The sequence below is a fragment of the Netta rufina genome, assembly GCF_964035555.1.
Source record: "Netta rufina genome assembly, chromosome: 1".
In the NCBI taxonomy this organism is placed as follows: domain Eukaryota; kingdom Metazoa; phylum Chordata; class Aves; order Anseriformes; family Anatidae; genus Netta; species Netta rufina.
The window spans coordinates 68,386,413-68,406,742 of NC_140123.1; the positions used below are offsets into that span (position 1 = coordinate 68,386,413).

At 46.6% G+C, this 20,330-nt stretch overlaps 1 protein-coding gene across 13 annotated transcripts in view; it reads left to right on the plus strand.

Annotated features, from left to right (window-relative positions):
* INPP4A (inositol polyphosphate-4-phosphatase type I A) overlaps positions 1-4,683 on the plus strand; it is a 110,277-nt gene extending 105,594 nt beyond the window's left edge. For all 13 annotated transcript variants that reach the window (XM_084299896.1, XM_084299898.1, XM_084299891.1 and 10 more), the window contains one exon: positions 1,756-4,683. In XM_084299896.1, coding sequence (XP_084156022.1) covers positions 1,756-1,888 — 133 coding nt within the window. In that variant the 3' untranslated portion in view covers positions 1,889-4,683. The remainder of the gene's footprint in view (positions 1-1,755) is intronic.
* Positions 4,684-20,330: the final 15,647 nt, after the last annotated feature.

Genomic DNA, 20,330 nt, shown 5'->3' on the forward strand with positions numbered 1-20,330 from the left:
TGCTCGTGACTGTCATTAGGCAAGATTAGGCCTGAAGGCCACCATGAAATGAATTTAGAAAGAAAGCCTCAACCCTTTGTAAACAACGTGTTGGGAAGGGGGTTCCTAAACTTCAGTAGGGGCAAGTTTTTGGCTTTCCTTTTAGCTTGGTTTGTGTGTTCACTCAGGGTTTCAGATTTAAAACGCTGCAGTGCAGACTGCCCACGTGCCTCTGGCAGAACCGTGGCACATGAAATGGTGTGAAACACGTCTTTGTGTCTGAACGTGGTCGATAACCAGATGCAGTGGAACGGGTAATGAACAGGATGATCCACCTCCGACTGAAAATGCTCAGTCAGCATCCTGTTATGCTTTATTTAAGCTTGGTGTTTTCGTTACTACACTGAAACATATTTTCTGCTAATTCTTGATTAATCTGTTTGTCTGCAGCAGCTGGGGAGGGTGTCTGTAAAACACAAAACAACGTCATAGAGACGGTGTCATAAGGTACAGTCCATTCTATAAAAGACCGTCACAGAACACACTGTAGAGACAAATTTCAGACATAAACTGTTTCTTGGAATGAAAAGTTATGGGGCCAATGCTTTATGAAGCTAGGTGGTACATATGTAACAGAGCTACAGTGGGTTTAATTAACCAAAATCGGACGAACAATGAGCTCAGGAAGAGCAGAGAGCTTTCACACCGAACCAGGATCCAAACCCTCCTTTTAAAAGAGATGACTGCCATGTACCTGGTACCTGCTGCAGCCACCTCCAGGACAGGAGTAACAGGAGATTTCCACCATAAGATCGTGTACTGTACACTTGGTCATGAGCCTTTACTATTAAATGGTTGTTTAGGTTCCAGTTCTCTATCAGGGAAAGACGTTCTCATGCAAGCCTAATTTGATTTATAATATATATTTAAAACAGTGCTTCCTCTTTGTATGTCTGTTTTGGGTATAATCAAAGGAACTTTGATGTAGATTTACAATTGTAAAGAAGCCTTATAACTGGAGTAGTTTTTTTATCGTAGCACAGGACCTCTTTGTAATGTGGGGCAGTTGCACCAAAACCTTGGGTAGAAGTTAAGCTCTACGTTCTGCACAGCTTTGTTTCATTGGGGTGATGGCTGCCAACGCAGCCAATCTCTTTTGCACCCACACAAAGCTGCTATTTCATGATTAAGATTTATTTTTTTTTTAAGTACATTGGTTTTCAAGTCCATTTATGCATGCAGAGATAACTGGAAAGCCATTATTTTTGTATCAGCTCTAATCTTTAAGTAAGTTCTGATAACAGCGACATGCAGGGAACAAGAGAATTACTCTAAAGCTCCTTTGGAGAGATCAGCAATTTTCCTTTTTCAGCCTAATGTACTAATAAATTAGCAGAACTGCTTTTAAGCAATCTTTTGGGATCCCTTGTGCGATGAAGCGGCATGTGAACTCCACAACAGTATACCTGGAAATACATGAAACCTCCCTAAAAGAACTCTTTCAGTAGACGCACTGCTGCTTTTTAGAAATGCAAAACTAGCAACCAGACATAGCATGTGTCCATTCTGTGTGCTTCTTACTAGCATTGTATGATGAGTCATCATTTTTAATATTTGCAGTGGCAAATTAATTAAACGCTCATTAAATATAACCAACTTTTTTTTTTTTAATGCTGTAAAATAACCAGTTCATTTCATCTTAGTTTAAGTCTTTTTTTTTTTTTTCTTTTTCCTTTTTACTGCTGTCATTTTTTTGTGCTTGTTTTTTTTCCCCAGCGAGGGTTGTCGGCGAGAAAATACAATGAAGAATGTTGGATGTCGCAAGTATGCGTTTAATTCCCTGCAACTGAAGGCTTTCCCAAAGTATTACAGGCCTCCAGAAGGAACTTATGGAAAAGTTGAAACATAAGCATACCATGTCCTTTAATTGCTGTTCCATTAAAACGTGTGGATGCACCCTAGATTAACACCTGATTTTGTCATCCAGAAGAGATAAATAACCTTTTTGTACGTTTCACTAGGTTATACAGAGCATGTTACTTACCGAATTGGGATCTGTAGTAACACTTATTCTGACACCTTAGCTTGAGAATAGTGTGATGACCGTGCCCATTTAAATAGCCTCCAGTGTATGTAAGATGACCAGATATTGTGCTACTCGATAACTACCTATCTGCGAAGCGCTAGGTACCTCCTGGATGGGCAAGGACTCTGCGAATGGCATTTAGGCAGCTGTTTCACACGACATCTTTTTATACTGAGTTGACGTGAGATTGAGCTTTTCATAAACTTTTTAAAACAGAGTAAAACTCAGAAGTTGTAAATAAAAAGGGACTGGACCCTAGGCAGTCTAATAACTGTAGAATGCATTGTTACAATCAAGGAGCAGGTGTTTAACTTTTAAAAATAATCAGCACAATAAAAGCCAGGAGACGAAATCGTTTCACTGTATATAGGATACCATCTTGATAAATGAAAATAACAATACATAAAAGGCATATGAGGTCTAGTTTCTAGTTCTGTCCAAATAAAGACAAATTCCTGTCATTTTCAGCACAAAAGGACTTTAGCAAACATCTTAAACCAGTTTTAAAAAGTGTTTTTCAAAAACATCATGATGCTTAACCATTGATGCCAGCAACAGTTCCCCCAGCCCTTCCCAACTCTAACATGTTGAGTATGTCTCATGGTACTGTAAATTATTTAACACATTTTTTATCCATGGCTTTTTATAATCGCTTCTGGATTGTAAACATTAGAATGTCAGGGGGTCGCATTTTTTTGACTGATGTTTTTGTTTTTCAGTATCTGTCAATTTGAAAATGCTCAGAGTGCCCAGCACATCCCCGTTACTCCGTAACAAAAATTTATTTGTGGTATTTTAGGACTGTAAAAAATAGCTTTGCGTTTTACCTTACTGAATGTTCAGAATCATGTGTGGGCAGCATGACTATTTTCAGAATATTTCTGAAGAAGATAGCAATGTCCCATTTTGGTAGAAAGTCATGTGCTAGTGCACGAGACCCTCAGATGTGCTCGAGCCTAACACTAAGGCTATCAGTTTGATAGCATTTGATAAAAAATGTTCAACAGATCTCCTTGGAAATCATGTCCCAGAGAATGCCTTCGAAGATGAAATACCTTCTTAAAAAGCAGCTAAACATTAGGTTCCAAATTTTAACAGGATTAGATCATTCCCAGCTGGCTTCATCCAGCCCGCTGTGCCCTCCCCCTCTTGGTTTCTAGAACAGCAAAATCTGGTCGTTTGCTCTTGTGAGAGTAGCAGCAGCCAGGTAAGTATATGGCTGGCTTCTTTCTCCCTCGCACTGATGTTTGTCTGTGCTGTCACTGCTCTATCAGTCATGTTCATTCTGCTCCCATACAGGTTTGGGGGTTTTAAGCCTAGCAGTTTTTGCATTTTGCTTTCTGCAGTCCAACACTGAGCAGCATGTCACCACGCCAGTTAAGAGAGTTCTGCTGAGCTAGGTCGTTACCATTACTTCAGTCTTTCTAGGAGAACAAAGCAAAAAAATTCTGTGCAAATTCACTGCTTTTCTAGCACCTGTCCTGAACAAACCATCTGTAGAAGAACAGTCCCTTGGAAACATTACGAACCTGTTCTCCAACTAATAAACGTGTTGCTTTTATTTTGGGTTTTTTGCAAATCTGTAAGCAACTATACAGTGGAAAAACTTTTCAGTGGGATTTATTTAGGCGTTATTCCATTAGTTCTGCTCAACCTTCAGTCCCTGGCCCGTTATTAAATGCTACATTTATTTTTGTATAAACTATACTCTTTGTATCCCTTAGTTTTTATGAGTTGATGATTTTATTTTGTATATTTCAAACATAGTTAATATTTTAAGTCCTGTATTGTTACACTAAAAACCTTCCAATGTTCTGCTTCAGAAGCAAATACCGAGAGGTCTGTTGTAACAATTAGCAGAGCCACTCTCTTAGGTTGTGGCCAGCAATCATTAGACCTACTCTAGAGCTTAGTGAGCCTTTATTTATTTTGTATACCAGTGTAATCAGAAAAAGTTCCTGAATTTTCTATATGCATGGTTTTCGCTCACCTTTTTAAAGTGGTGGCATACCGGTCTCAAGTATTGCATTATTTTGTTTAAAATATTCTGATTTTAGTACGCTTACATGTAAAACCTCATCGTCCAGCTAACGTTTTATATATACAACGGTGTCAGTACATGCACGTCAATGGCTTGTTTTAAAGGGCATCACGAAGAGTAAGATCTTGACCAGTTCATCGAAAAACTGTGAAACTTGAAATCCACATAGGAGACTTCACAAGGGTGAAGTAAGCTTTTCTGTTGCACAGGAGAGGCAAATTTAAGGATTACTGTAAAATGAAGTTCTGTCTAATGTTCTTTTTTGAGTAATTTTTTAAATTATAAAACATACAAAGGTAAAAAAAAAAAGTTGCCAAGTATGTTCTGTGTATGTTCTGTGAAAGTACCTACAGCACAGTTGCCTTTTGTTTCATTTATACATGTAAAATTATTGTATAATACAGCATTGTTTTGTCCCAACACAATTGTATTTGCCAAGCTTTGTGCATTGAAATATTTTTATTTATTTGTTTTTGGGCAGTATTAATATATCATAAACATATGGCTACTGTTTTATATATTCTAGTTCATCCAACCCATGTATGCTGTAAATGTGCTAGTCTAGGATGAAAACCAATAAAGAACTGACAAGAATAACAGATGGTGGCTTACTTTTACTGCTTTGGGGGCAAATTAATCAGTGCTTTCAGGTTGCTTGGCTTGACGTGCTGTATCTGTTGGAGAATATATGAAATTGTGCATGGAGGTATTTTTACACGGATGTGCAAGTTGGGAACTCCTCAGCCCTGCCGCTGTCAATTTTCTGCAGTGAAGTCAGGCACCGGTTCGTCCCGTGCAGACATGCCAGTCTGCAGCAACAGTTAAAGAAGTGGTGAGAGATTTGGGGGTTTTGAGCTTGTTTCTTCTCTGTTAATCTTCTGTAACACCTTCCTGAGCTTCCTTCTCCATTTGGCACTCTTTCTTCCAGTAACAATTCCTCCTCTCTTCTTCAGTCAATGCATCCCCACAGCAGCTCTGGTAGTTATGCTGCTTTTCAGCAGGGATGGGCTGTTATTGTTGATTCTCATTTTGATATCAGATTAAATAAATTTCACGTGGGAGTGTAACAGACGATCATCCAAAGCATTCAGATTTCTATAAAATACAAAGAATAGAACATAAAAATTGAATTCTTCTGTCACTGAATGTTTGAAAACTGCCAAACATACTTTTATTTGTGTGAGAGAAGACTGATGGCCACAGATGGGAAATGAGTTCTATGGATTCGGTTTTCTGGTTACACAAAATAAAACGGTACCAGGAAAAAAACAAAAAACAAAAACCACCAAACTGATTTCATTAAGGATGCAGAAGGAGAAGATGCTTGACAGGTGGGATTTCCTAAATGGAATATACAAAATACATCTACATATGTGTGGGGGTATACATACATACATTAGTATTTTGTGACTTTTCAACTGATGTCAAAAAAAGTACCTGCCAGTGTTCATTTTAATTTAAAATAATCAAAATCCTACAAAGGAGACATTTTGGGTTTTCATCCATACTCATAGCAGTGATGAACACTGGGGTTTGTGGGTCTGCAGAACAGAGCAGGTTCCCACGTTGCCATGAGTTTGGTTAATTGATGCTTTCAAGCTGGGGGTATTGGCTAGTGCTCGACTCGCCGGAGCCACCCAGGCTCCCTGCAGTGATAAGGGCACGTCCTGAGGTTATCACCACCGCAACGAGGAGCTGCTGAGAGCAGCACTGACTGCAGCCCAGACTGAATCACTTGGTCTGGAGTCAGTCGCTGCCCGTCAGGCTCCTGAGGTGTTTCATTATTCATAAAGTTGAAAAGTTCAAAGGAGAGAGATGGAGAAGACCCATCCTGCAGAGGCTAATGGTAAAGGAATTATCCGGGACGTGAACACCACGGTGGAATGCAGTGATCTGGGGTGGGAAGGTGTTTGTTTGCTCGGCTCTGTCATTGGGGACACCACAAATCTCTTCTGCTGAGCCTGCACAAAGGTTCCTGGCAAAAACCTTTGTTGGGAGGAATGAAATAATTTCCATTTGGCTGGGGGGGAGAAGGGGCAACGTTTCAGAAAGTTCCCAATCTATATGAATTAAAATTTTAATGATGATCAATATGGAACTGGGGCATAAAGCAGTTGCTTATCCACATGGTCTCCAGATCAGACCTGGTTCTGGCGACTAAGATGTACGCTTAATTGCTGCTACTGCATACAAAGTCATAAAGCTTCTCCAACATGCAATGCTGCAATAAAATCTTATTGCTGCGTACGACTCACGTGAGTTGTGCCTACTTACCAGTATGATGCAGAGAAAAGCTGCTCAACTCTTAGGCTTTAAATCAAGTCAGGATGGGTGAGGTTTGTCAATTTATTGATGACATGTAATTAACCATCCATCAGTGAATATGTTCAGAATCAGCATGAGCAGTACAGAAGATAAAAAACAATCTCAGACGCTTATAAAGTCTTCCTGGACACCTAAAAATGCCTAAGTACCCTTCTGTAACTAATTATAAACATTTCACAGCTTTGCACGTGTGACTCCTTTACAGCCACACGGGTTACACGTGTGCACCCCAGTCCCCCATGTGGTGCGTGCCCCCTTCTTTGCCCACTCCTCCAGGGAAGGAGGCTGCAGCTGCAGCAGCTCCACATCAGAGAATCATTGAATGGTTTGGGTTGGAAGGGACCTTAAAGCCCACCCTGTGCCATGGGCAGGGACACCTCCCACCAGCCCAGGGTGCCCAAAGCCCCATCCAGCCTGGCCTTGAACATCTCCAGGGATGGGGCAGCCACAGCTTCTCTGGGCAGCCTGTGCCAGGGCCTCACCACCCTCTGAGTGAAGAATTTCTTCTGAATATCTCATCTAAATCTACCCTCTTTTAGTTTAAAGCCATTTCCCCTTATCCTGTCATTATCTGACTGGATATCCGACACATTTTGCCCCATGTCAGACTCACATGACTCAGCTTGGTGATGGTACCTCTGCATTTCAGAAAGCTTGCCTTAAGATGCTCTGCAAAGCATAAGGAAGTGAAAACTATCTAGTGTTACAAAGGGGAAGATGAAGACTCATTGAAGGAGGATGGAAGACTTATTTGGCCTGCCTTCAAGTCTCAAGAGAAAAAAAAATAAGGAAAAAAAATTTAAAAAAGGGAAGTGTTCCTTTTTTTTGTTGTTTTATTTTGTTTTGAATTTATGCATATCTAAATTTTGTTTGGTTCCCTAACGCCAGCTGAATCAGAAGGTGAAATTTGCATTTCATCCTCAGCTCTGTGCTCTAATTGCTCAGTTACTCACGGTGTCCTGTTTGCTGTCTGCCCCTCTGCTCCTTGGTGCCCCACTCCTCCTCTCCAGATACTTTTTGCGGCTCTGCTGCATGCACCTGTAGCAGGGGCTGCTGGAAGCTGAGCTTTTCTTTTTCTCTTACCTATTATTTCCCAATATTAGGGTTTGAGTGTGTGGAAAACGCCTCTAATTTGTAATCCCATGGCAGGGTTGTTCCCCAGGACACAGGGCCCTGCTGGGGCCTGGCTACAGCCGTGGAGCTACCACGTGTGTTGTGGGTGCTGCAGGGAGGCCTACACAGCTCCAGGGCTGCCTAATTAAACGGGCAGGTCATCAGTATATTTATGCAGCCAGCCAGAGTCAAGACTTACTGACCTAAACGACGAAACCCCTCAAAATGCCTGTTTTGAGGCCTAGTGTCCTATCTCAGACAGCAGCTGCTGACTTCTGGCCCTGAAAGGACGGAGTAAGCACAGCCTGGGGTTTCCAGGTGTGTTTGTACAATATTTTTGTGACTTGTGTTTTAGGAAACACCTACCCTCTTCTTCATTTATTTCTCTTGGGGCTCTCGTCATCTGAACCTCAGAGGAGAAGGATTGTGGGGTTTATGCAGTTCACGCATGGAGTACTGGAATTAACCCATAATGAGCTTGTCATTATGGCAGAGGTAGTTAACTAGAAAGTTGATGTCTTGTAAGCCAGAATTTTTAGGTGATTTTGTTTGTATTTTACTGATTCTGATCCTGTCTACTGCCAGATTATGGATCTAGGCAGACATTAATCTGCTTATTGTTCCTGTTTTGGTATTGTAAAGCAAGGGTAGGAGTTGTTTAAAGAACACAGGGCTCTTGAATAGTGGCACTAAAAGTGCAGGAAGGAAAACTTTTGAACTCCTGGCAGCTTCATAAGACTGATCAAGGAGAAGCCTTCGCTGTTGTGGAAAAGTAGAAAAGAAGGGCAGACGCATCAAAAGTGCTTAAACTGAGGGTATTTTTTTGCTTATATGTGTTTGCTCTTTTCTTTAGTCACTACTTAAGCCATCAGAAACCTTGCTACGAAGGTGAGCTGTTGTGAGGGGGCTGTGTTCTGCATGGGGCTCTTTGGATCTTAGTAAGGTATGACAGCAAGCGGCGTAACAAACTTCACCATTTTTGCTAAAACAGAATTAAAAAAAAAAAAAGGATAGTAGCTAGGCAGTAAATCTCATGTCTCATCAGGTGCTGGAAACCCTGTTTTAGTGCAGCATTGGGTTAGGCTGGATGAACCCTCAGGGCTCCCCTAGAAGCAGGCCAAGTGGCTGGGGCCACGGCAGAAACTACTGCCTTGGGGACTTGAGCAAAAATGCCAAATAATGGCATAAAGTACCTTGGGTAGGGGTGTAGAATGGAGTTATTTGGGGTGAATTGGAGGAGCTGAGTGTCTTGAATGAAATAAACATGGGAAGAATTTTGCTACGTGAGCAGATGTAGAAGAAAAGATACCAAAAGCATGTAAAATGGGGGAGAAAGAAAAGTGCTTCATTTGTTGAGAGTTTGAATAAATACTAAAATAAAGATAATAACTAAATTGATCACATTAGGCTTGCCTAGCATGTTGGGATACTATGCCTGAAGAGAAGTAAAAGCCTAGAAAACTAACCAGGTGCCTTAATGTGTGGACCTCCACAATTTCACCACTGAACTGTAAGAGCTGTATACTGCCCCATGTACGACTTGTCAACCCAAAATGCTGCTGCTAGCGCTGAGGCTTTTTTTAATTTTTTTAAGGTGTCAAGAAAAAATCATAGAGGAAATTTTTAAGGCCAGCTGGAATTGCTGTGATCTCCTGAGTGCCATTTGTAGCCACACAGGGGTGCTGTTTATCTAAATATTAGGACTGTAATTCGCCACTGGGTAGAGAGAGGGAAGTGCATGATTAATATTTATTGAATTAAGAAAAATGTTTTCCACTTTGCTGTTTTAATCAGAATTCATAAAATGCTTCAGGATTTTTTTTTTCCATCTGTGGGTTAATAATGCTGTATTGACCAAATCTGTGATTTTTTTTATGAGGACACTCCATTTTAATTAAAAACAAACAAACAAAACAACAGCAAAGCAAGCAAAGCAAAGCACTGTCCATTTTCTAAAACTGGCCTTACTGCTGTAATAACAGCATTATAGGGCTTTTTGCTTGCAGTAGATCAGTCAGTGGCACTAAGGCAGCATGCCCTGGGCTGCACCCTCATTCCCAGTACCTGACACCACAGGTTAAGGCTCCCTGCCAGTGCCCAGGTCCCACATTTGCACATCTGAAGCTAAGCTCTGAGTACAGGTGAGGCTGTCCTGTACACTGCTCATAGTAGTGCAGAGGTTGGGTTGTGTTACAGCTGAGACGAGCTACCCTTTTGAAGTACATCTCCAGACCATTGGGTTTGGCCGCTTCAAAGAAAGGAACCCTCTTTCAGTCCTCCTGTCCTCCCTCCCATCCTAACATGTGCATAAAGTCTGAATTTATTAGTATCTAAATTTCTAAATTAAATACAGCCAAACTATTTTCTTCCATCTTTATTTATTTATTTATTTATTTATTTATTTATTTATTTTATTTTCTTCCCCACTCAGGTTATTGCAAAGCATGAAGCTATTTCCATTCTGCCATGACCTTTGGTTGCTTAACCGAGGCACTCAGCCTTTATCCTACTGCCGTCTGCTGAACCTCCATTAACTTCCACCCACCCCCAAAAACTGGAGGCCGAGCTGTCAGCCACAGCAGGGCCCTGACAGGCAGGCAGACGTGAGTCAGAGCTGGCAGCCAGCCCCGCATCAGATGTTCACAGGAAGAAACCTCCATGTGGCTGGTTTGCTGTGGGATGCGAGTGAGTAGTCCTGGGGGCTGGCATGGTCCTGTTAGATCCCTGCTCTGTACAGCACAACTGGAATTTCCCCGCGAGTCGTAAGCTGAGTCATACCCACTTCGTGTAGAAATGGGTTATTGCGTAGTTTTTAGGGACTTTCTTCATTGCCAGACTCTAATCTCAGCAGAATTTTATTGGTAGCTTGACTGCTGAAGGAGGGGACGTGCTCTGCGGACCAGGAACTGAAGGGGCTAAAAGCTCTTTCCCTTCCACCAGAGCCAACAGCAGCCAGTGAAGCTGCTTCCCAAGGAGCATTTTAATCTCTCATCTGGTTCCAATATTCCCCTGTTGAATGACTAAGCCAGCCCCCGAGCTTCTGCCATTTTCCTGCGTTGCCATAAAACTGGTTGTCCCCTTTGCCTAGTGAATATCATCTTCCCTGAAAAGTAACTCCAGAAAGGGGCAGCGAATGACCTTGGGTGAAGCAGAAACTGCTCCAGATATTTGTCCCATGGTAGACATGCTGCACAGCAATTTTCTTGTAACTAATCCAAAACAATCTCAAGCCACTTCTTGTAGCCCCATACCACTTTTTTTATTTTTTTATTTTTTATTTTTTTTTAATTTTATTTTTACTTTTTTTATTTTTTCTCCTCCGTGGGAATATTGCCTTAGCCCTCAGATTAGAAACAGACAGCCTGTGCCAGGGAGCTGAGGTTGTTCAGCCTGGAGAAAAGGAGGCTCAGGGGCTACCTTATTGCTCTCTACAGGTACCTTAAAGGAGGCTGTAGCGAGGTGGGGGTTGGGCTGTTCTCCCACATGCCTGGTGACAGGACGGGGGGGAATGGGCTAAAGTTGTGCCAGGGGAGGTTTAGGTTGGATGTTAGGAAGAACTTCTTTACCGAAAGAGTTGTTAGACATTGGAACAGGCTGCCCAGGGGAGTGGTGGAGTCACCATCCCTGGAGGCCCTTAAAAGATGTTTAGATGTAGAGCTTAGGGATATGGTTTAGTGGAGGACTGTTAGTGTTAGGTCAGAGGTCGGACTCGATGATCTTGAGGTCTCTTCCAACCTAGAAATTCTGTGATTCTGTGATTGGACGGTCCTGTGTGGACCTAGGAGCTGCACTCAATGATCCTCATGGGTCCCTTCCAACTCGGGGCAGCCTAGTATTCTATGTGCGGATGGCTTTTCACTCTCCCTCTATGTAGTTCTGCAACGTTCACCAGGAGATGTTCTTTTCACCTTGATCATTTACCCCAAAGCAATTCAAGAAATAGCATTTCTATCTGAAGGAGTAAGAGCAAGTATGTTTTGCGTCACATATGAAGAGAAGATGCAATTTGTCACTGGTTTAGGGAGCTTGTGTGTGACATGCTAAGCCTTCCTCTGTCCAAGAGCTGCAAGGGCCTTCACCCAAACCTAGAGATGCGAGGCCAGGGGGATTGCTGTGATGCGGCTGTGACGCCGGTGACAGCACAAAGGAGGGGTCACAGTGCGGAGTCTGTCGTCAGGGCCAGCAGCAGGCAGCGCCACCCCACTGTGGCCTGGGCCGTTGGTGAGTGCAGCTCGCACCTCCTGCTGGCTATGGCTCGCCTGATCTTCCTCGCCCTGGCTGTGCTGGGCATTGCCCAGAAGCCGTGGTTGCTGGATGATCACATGGATGCGGATACGCACGAGAGAATGCAAGAGCATGCAGAGCAGCTGAGTCAGGGCATGGCTCAGCTGCTGCGAGAGATGGAGCAGAGGAGACTGGAGCAGAGCCAGGGGGTCCTGGGAGCTCTGCTCTTCACTGCCTTGCAGCAGTGGCACCTCTGGGCCTTGCTTGACCTCCTTGTGCTGCTCTTTGGGCTCTGCCGCTGGCTCAAGAAAAGGAGCCGTGAGCCGGGCAGCCGCAGCAAGCAGGGCAGCTCTGCAAGAAAGAAGGAGGAGAACGGTGATGCGGACCAAGACGGTGACTCGCACACCACCTGGCATCTGGGCAGGGTTTGGGCTGATTGCAGCCAGTGGCCGGCGCCGTCCATGGCTGACAAGTGCAAGGTGGTGGAGGAGCTGGTGGACGAACTTCTTGGGGCCTGCCGAGGACTCTGCAGCAAGTGTCCCTTCAAGCCACAGCTGCAGCCGGCCATCGGCCTGGGCTGCCTCTCCGAAGGCTGCAGTGCCCGCCAAGACGACGTCGTCTACCGCCTGCTCGTGCCCCTGAGGCCTCCCCCTGGACACGCCTTCCACCCAGAACTCGGCGCCATGGGGAAGAGAGCAACGAGGAAGCCCGGGCTGCGTGTGGACCTGCAGTGCACCTGCGTGAGGGAGCGGCTGCTGGGGGACATGCTGTGCTTCCTCCACCACTCCGAGGACGAGCTGAGCAGAAGGCAGGAACCCAGCCTCCTACACACCCTCTGCACGGGCTCCTACCTCAATGTGGAGGAAACCACGCGCTGGTTCCAGGACCTGGTGCAAGCAGCCTGGCAGCTTCTGCCGCGCTCGCGCCACTGCCGCCTGACACTGCTGCCCTCCCGCCACTCCTGTAAGATCAAGCTGGCCAACGCCTCCAAGAGCACCGTCTCCATCGAGATCACGCTTGGGGTGCAGATAGATGGCTCGGACAGCTTCCTGAGTCTGCAGTAGGCCACGCACAGCGTCGGCTGCAGCCCGGCGCAGCCACACAACACCACTTTCTCCAGCAGCGCAACACAGACACCTGTGCGCAGCCGGGCACTGACCAGCCAGACCCTTGGGCAGACTCCATTCCATCCAGGAGCTTCCGCCCATGCAGATGCCAATAAACTGCTTGTGTTAACATCCAGTCTGTGCGTGACTGTCTGTGCAGCACTTTGGGGGGAGGAATGCAGGCATTGCCCTGCTCCAGCAAGGCCAGCTAGAGCAGGCTGCCCAAGGCTGAGCCCAAGATGTGCTAATTCCAGGCCTGTCAGGCTCGCCTCAGGGCCAGCTAAACCTGTGGAGAAAGTTCTTCTAGGAGTCACTGAAAAACACCTGAAAGACACTGTAGTCCTCAGTCCTAGCCAACACAAGTTCCCGAGGGAGAAGTCCTGCTTAACAAACTTCTTTGCCTTTTACAACGAGCTTTCCCATCTAGTTGACCTAGGGAAGCCAGCTGAGGTCATCTTTTGGGATTTCAGCCAAGCTTTGGATACCGCTTCACGTACTATACTGCTGGGCAAAACGTTGCGCCCATAGCTAGATCAACGCATAGTATGATGGGTGAACAATTGGCTGAAGGCTCAGGCTCAAAGGGTTATGGCAAATGGGGTTCCATCAGGCTGATGGCCAGCCACTAGTGGGGTTGGCCAGGGCCCCATTTTCGGTCCACTTCTCTTCAGTGTTTTACATAAACGACTCGGGTGCAGGACTTGAAAGTGTTTTGAGTAGGCGACACTAAAAGTGTGACGCTGAACTGGGAGGCACCGTCGACTCCCTCAGGGGTAGAGCGGCCTTGCAGGGAGATCGTGACAGACTTGAGTGCCGGGCAGTCATCAACTGTATGAAGTTCAACAAGAGCAAGTGCTGGACTCTGCCCCTGGGAAGGGGCAATCCTGAATATACATGCAGACTGGGGGATGAGAGGCTGCATGCAGAGCAGCCCCACAGCAAAGGGGGTTCTGGTCCAGGGCAAGTTGAATAGGAGTCAGCAGTTTGGGGCACTGCAGTAGAAGGAGGGTACAAAAAGAAAAAAAGGATCGAGTATCCAAAGGAGGCCAACAAAGATGGTGAAGGGTCTAGAGGGGAAAACTTGAGGAGCAGCTGAGGTAACTTGGGTTGTTGAGCTTAGACAAGAGAAGGCTGAGGAGCGACCTCGTCGCCGTCTCCTGCTTCCTCAAGATGGGAGCGGAAGGCGGTGGTGCTGACTTCTCCTCTGGTGAGCAGCACTAGGACCCAAGGGAACGGCACGGAGTTGCGACAGGAGAGGTTGGGGCTGGGTGTGAGGAAACCGTTCTTCTCTGGGAGGGTGGTCAGGCACTGGAAAAGGCTTCCCAGGGAACTGCTCACAGCACCAAGTCTGCTGCAATTCAAGAGGCATTCGGGCAATGCTCTCAGACGTGGGGCTTGATAGTTGGTCTGTCAGCCTGACCCTACCCGTAGGGAAGTCTGCTGCCTCCCTGGGGCCAGGGTCAGGGCCGTTGCCAGGAAGCTTCCCAACCTGGTTCGCCCCTCTGACTATTATGCTCTTTTGATAGTCCAGGCTGGCAGTGATGACATTGAAGAGAGAAGCCTGAAGGCTATCAAACGGGACTTTAGGGGGCTGGGGCGATTAGTGGAGGGAGCGGGAGTACAGGTGATGTTTTTGTCTATCCCTACGGTGGCAGGGAGGGGTACTGACAGGACACGAAAAGCCCACCTGATAAACACATGGCTCAGAGGTTGGTGCCAGCACAGACATCTTGTTTTTTTTTGACCATGGGGCGCTTTACTCGGCACCCGGCCTGATGGCCGCAGACGGGTCCCTATCTCTTAGGGGAAAACGGATCCTGGGCCAGGAGCTGGCGGTGCTCATTGAGAGGGCTTTAAACTAGGTAAGATGGGGGATGGGGCTGAAACAAGGCTTGTTGGAGCTGTGCCAGGGGGAACAATGGCAAGGCCAGGGGATAAGGCAATGGCCCAGCTGAAGTGCATCTACACCAATGCACGCAGCGTGGATAACAAACAGGAGGAGCTGGAAGCCATCGTGCAGCAGGCAGGCTACGACTTGGTTGCTATCACGGAAACGTGGTGGGACCACTCTCATGACTGGAGTGCTGCAATGCCTGGCTATAAGCTCTTCAGAAGGGACAGGCAGCACAGAAGGGGTGGTGTTGTGGCTCTCTGTATTAGAGAATCTTTTGATGTTGTGGAGCTCGAGGCTGGGAATGACAAAGTCGAGTCCCTTTGGGTTAGGATCGGCAGGGACAACAAGGCTAGTGTCCTGGTCAGGCTCTGCTATAGACCGCCGTACCAGGATGAGGAGACGGATGAGGAGTTCTACAGGCAGCTGACAGAAGTTGCAAAATCTTCAGCGCTTGTTCTCGTGGGGGACTTCAACTTCCCTGACATATCCTGGAAGCACCACACAGCCCAGAGAAGCAGTCTAGGAGGTTTCTGGAGAGCGTGGAAGATAGCTTCCTGACGCAGCTGGTTAGTGAGCCTACCAGGGGTGGCGCCCCGCTAGACCTTCTCTTCACAAACAGAGAAGGACTGGTGGAGGATGTGATTGTCGGGAGCTGTCTTGGGCAGAGTGACCACGAAATGGTGGAGTTCACTATTCTTGGCGAGGCCAGGAAGGGGACCAGTAAAACCGCTGTATTGGATTTCCGGAGGGCTGACTTTGAGGACACTGCTGAGGGCTGCTGAGGACACTGGTTGGTAGAGTCCCTTGGGAGGCGGTTCTGAAGGGCAGAGGAGTCCAGGAAGGCTGGGCGCTCTTCAAGAGGGAAATCTTAATGGCGCAGGAACGGTCTGTCCCCACGTGCCCAAAGACGAGCTGGCGGGGAAGAAGACCAGCCTGGCTGAACAGAGAATTGTGGCTTGAACTTAGGAGAAAAAAGAGGGTTTCTAATCTTTGGAAAAGTGGACAGGCCACTAGGGAGGACTATAAGGATGTTGCGAGGCTGTGCAGGGACAAAATTAGAAAGGCCAAAGCTCATCTGGAGCTCAATCCGGCTACTGCCATTAAAGATAACAAAAAATGTTTTTATAAATACATCAACACAAAAAGGAGGACTAAGGAGAATCTCCATCCTTTACTGGATGCGGGGGGAAACCTAGTTACAAGAGATGAGGGAAAGGTGGAGGTGCTCAATGCCTTCTTCGCCTCAGTCTTTAGCGGCAATACCGGTTGTTCTCTGGATACCCAGTACCCTGAGCTGGCGGAAGGGGATGGGGAGCAGGATGTGGCCCTCACTATCCACGAAGAACTGATTGGTGACCTGCTACGGCACTTGGATGTGCACAAGTCGATGGGGCTGGATGGGATCCACCCAAGGGTACTGAGAGAACTGGCAGAGGAGCTGGCCAAGCCGCTTACCATCATATATCTGCAGTCCTGGCAATCGGGGGAGGTCCCAGTTGACTGGCGGCTAGCAAATGGGACGCCCATCTACAAGAAGGGCCGGAGGGCAGACCCGGGAAACTACAGGCCTGTCAGTTTGACCTCAGTGCCAGGGAAGCTCATGGAGCAGATCCTCTTGAGAGTCATCACGCAGCACTTGCAGGGCAAGCCGGCGATCAGGCCCAGTCAGCATGGGTTTATGAAAGGCAGGTCCTGCTTGACGAACCTGATCTCCTTCTATGACAAAGTGACGCGCTGGGTGGATGAGGGAAAGGCTGTGGATGTGGTCTACCTTGACTTCAGCAAGGCTTTTGACACCGTCTCCCACAGCATTCTCCTCAAGAAACTGGCTGCTCTTGCCTTGGACTGGCGCACGCTTCGTTGGCTTAGAAACTGGCTGGATAGCCGGGCCCAAAGAGTCGTGGTGAATGGAGCCAAGTCCAGTTGGAGGCCACTCACTAGCGGGGTTCCCCAGGGCTCGGTGCTGGGGCCGGTCCTCTTTAATATCTTCATCAATGATCTGGACGAGGGCATTGAGTGCACCCTCAGTAAGTTTGCAGATGACACCAAGTTAGGTGCGTGTGTCGATCTGCTTGAGGGTAGGAAGGCTCTGCAGGAGGATCTGGATAGGCTGCACCGATGGGCTGAGGTCAACTGCATGAAGTTCAACAAGGCCAAGTGCCGGGTCGTGCACCTGGGGCGCAATAACCCCAAGCAGAGCTACAGGCTGGGAGAGGAACGGTTGGAGAGCTGCCAGGCAGAGAAAGACCTGGGAGTGATGGTGGATAGTTGGCTGAATATGAGCCAGCAGTGTGCTCAGGTGGCCAAGAAGGCCAACAGCATCCTGGCTTGTATAAGAAACAGTGTGACCAGCAGGGCAAGGGAAGTGATAGTCCCCCTGTACTCGGCTCTGGTGAGGCTGCACCTCGAGTACTGTGTTCAGTTTTGGGCCCCTCGCTACAAGAAGGACATGGAGGTGCTTGAGCGGGTGCAGAGAAGGGCAATGAAGCTGGTGAGGGGCCTGGAGAACAAGTCCTACAAGGAGCGGCTGAGGGAGCTGAGGTTGTTCAGCCTGGAAAAGAGAAGGCTCAGGGACGACCTTATTGCTCTCTACAGGTACCTTAAAGGAGGCTGTAGCGAGGTGGGGGTTGGTCTGTTCTCCCACATGCCTGGTGACAGGACGAGGGGGAATGGGCTTAAGTTGTGCCAGGGGAGGTTTAGGTTGGATGTTAGGAAGAACTTCTTTACCGAAAGAGTTGTTAGACATTGGAACAGGCTGCCCAGGGGAGTGGTGGAGTCACCATCCCTGGAGGCCCTTAAAAGATGTTTAGATGTAGAGCTTAGGGATATGGTTTAGTGGAGGACTGTTAGTGTTAGGTCAGAGGTCGGACTCGATGATCTTGAGGTCTCTTCCAACCTCCTCATCCTAGGCATCCTCCTGGGAACACTTGCTACCTCTTCCTCATCCACTGGTCTCTTGAGCTCTAGGGCCTCAAACCTGTTGCGTAAGAATCTGTGATTCTTGCCTAGAGGCAGCTAGGCAGCCCCACCCCCAGGCAATATGCTTGGTCTCTTGACGGATGGCAGACTTCAGATCCCCTGTTTGGTTTAGGCCAAGTAATTCAGCTGTGATTTTGCACAGCTTGCAAGGGAGTCCGGCGCAGATTCCAGGACTGTCTGCCCGCTTCACCTCTACAAATGTTCCCCAGCACGTACACCCCATAGGCTCCTTCTGTCACAGTACTAGGAAGCCCCACTCTCTTCTAAAACTTCAGGAGGGCCTGGGTGTACCCACTGAAGATACCACGTTGTCTAGTGTTAATGGCACTAACGCACACTTTTGCTTCACGGTAGGCAATGAGAGTGAAGTCAGGTCCCAGATACACCATCCTTCCTGAAGGACCACCAGCTGTTCCTTGCTTGAAGAAAGCCCTAAAAAGTATTTCCTTAGATAGTTTCCATAAAATCCTTCTTGACACTTCCACTTTGTGCACTGCTCTTCGTGCAGTGCGATTTGCTGCTTCCATCCAACTGATCCAACCGATGCTTTCAGACCTGAGCATTTTGAGCAGACCTGATACTTTTACATAGTTCTGTTAAAAATAAATAAATAAATAAAATCTTTAATAGGTAAATATGATAATATGGAAATTAATAAGTAAATATGACAATGGTTTTTTGCTCCTTAATACTCTTGATTTTGATTAGTCCCCCTGAGTTTAGGCTAGCATTTTACTGTATTTTCTATGTCTCTTGCAGATTCTTGTGGATTTGTCTTCTGGATGTTTGAGTTCTCTACTACATAGGGGGAAAAAAGAAAAAGAAAAAAAGCATGCTCTACTCACTGTTGGATCACAGAACAGCTAAATAACTAACTTCCTGGTAGTGAGTATGGTTAGCACTTGCATTTGGCGTGCCAATCCAGACATCCTGGATACTGCTTCACTACCGATGCAACTAAAGCAGCATTTGGATGTGATGTCCACCCTTGACTGGTTTTAGACGAACCCGGGCACTGGGCAAAAGGCAGTTTTGAAGCAGGACCTGTTTGAAGTGAGGTGACCGAACCTCAGCGCTCCCAGTAGCTGCAGGCACCCACTGGAGGCTGGGATGTTTCCGACCTCAGCACGGCTTTGTTCGTGCGGTGACTCACCGGGAGCTAAGGCCGCTGTCCTTTCATGAGGCCGAAACGCTGAAGCTCAGAAAACTTGCTCATAATTACAGGCTGGCAAAGCAGGCAGCGCCAAGTCAGAGCTACGCTTGGCAAAAACATCCCTCCGAGTGGGATAGCTGCAGCGAAAGGTGGCTCCTCACCCCGTGGGGGTCCCTGGCTACTCCCAGTTTCTCTTTTCAGTGGGTGTCTAGGACCTCTCGTGCCTTCTGAGTGCTTTTTGAAACAGAGCTAGCACTAACGAAACTGATTGCATGTGAGGGATGCACTTAGCCAGGTCAGGCTCCCAGATTTCAACAGAGCAGGGACTTTGTAGGCTTTTAAAGTTTATTTGCTAAAGTTGGCAGAATAGAAATGCCATTTGGAGCACCAAAATAATTAAGTAGAATTAACAGTAATTATCTCCCCTCATTGCTGTGAACGCTGTATTCCCAGTAGCTTCCAGGTCTGGAAGAGGAGAGCTGACTCATGGTAGCCTGGCCCTGATGCTATTTTGGGACAGAAAAAAAAAAAAAAAAGCTTTGAATTATCAGCTGGGCTGTGAGCTCCAGCCCATCTTCAAGGAACCCTACGTTAATTTTTATTTTCTTTATTTTTTTTTTCCCTCTGGTCCTTTTGAGATGGGACCTCCCTTGGGGGCTGAGCTTCAGCCTTGGTTATTCCACTTCTGAAAGCACGGCCTGCTCTCGTTTCAGGGCTTCTGACCTTACTCTGCTCCCTGGCTTCGCTGCCTTTACAGCAGACTGCAACATTTGCAGCCCTATCTGGATTTTTTTTTTTTTAATGTAGGACATCACTTGTGTCATCACATCTTCTTTTATTTTTACCTCATCATCAGAGGTCTGCCACCATCCACTATTTCCACTGTGCTGGGATGTCTGTGCAGAGGGGTTCTGGCTTATCGCACCCCCCTCCCTGCTTCTCCCCAGTCTTGAAAGCTTTGGATAGTGCTTGCTCTTGAATGATTTTAGTCATAGCAAAACTAGAAATAATACTTAGGACCTAAAGGTAACCACATCAGAACCATCATCCAGCATTTTCAGCACCATAAAGCTGGCAAGGAGGTTTGCTGTTTCCTTCCTGAGCTGTGTTGTATGAACACAAACCATACAGAGTTGACTTAGAAATACCTGAGTTTTGTCCAATTTCATTTGACCAAAGTTCTGTAAATTAGTTAGGACTCATTTTTTCAGAAGGTAGCTCTTTTGATTACTGTACCTGGGCAGAACAGAGTGAAGGCGCCTTTCTAAACAAATTTTGAATAGGGAAAAGACTCAGAAAGAAGCTTTTGGCCCAGGACTTTTTCCATATAGATCAGCGGAGAATGGCCTGAAGGACTTGCTGCTGCTTCTCTTGTGAAACTGAAAAGCACCTGTCGAAGATCTTGAACTTTTGGGTTGTGAAATTTAATA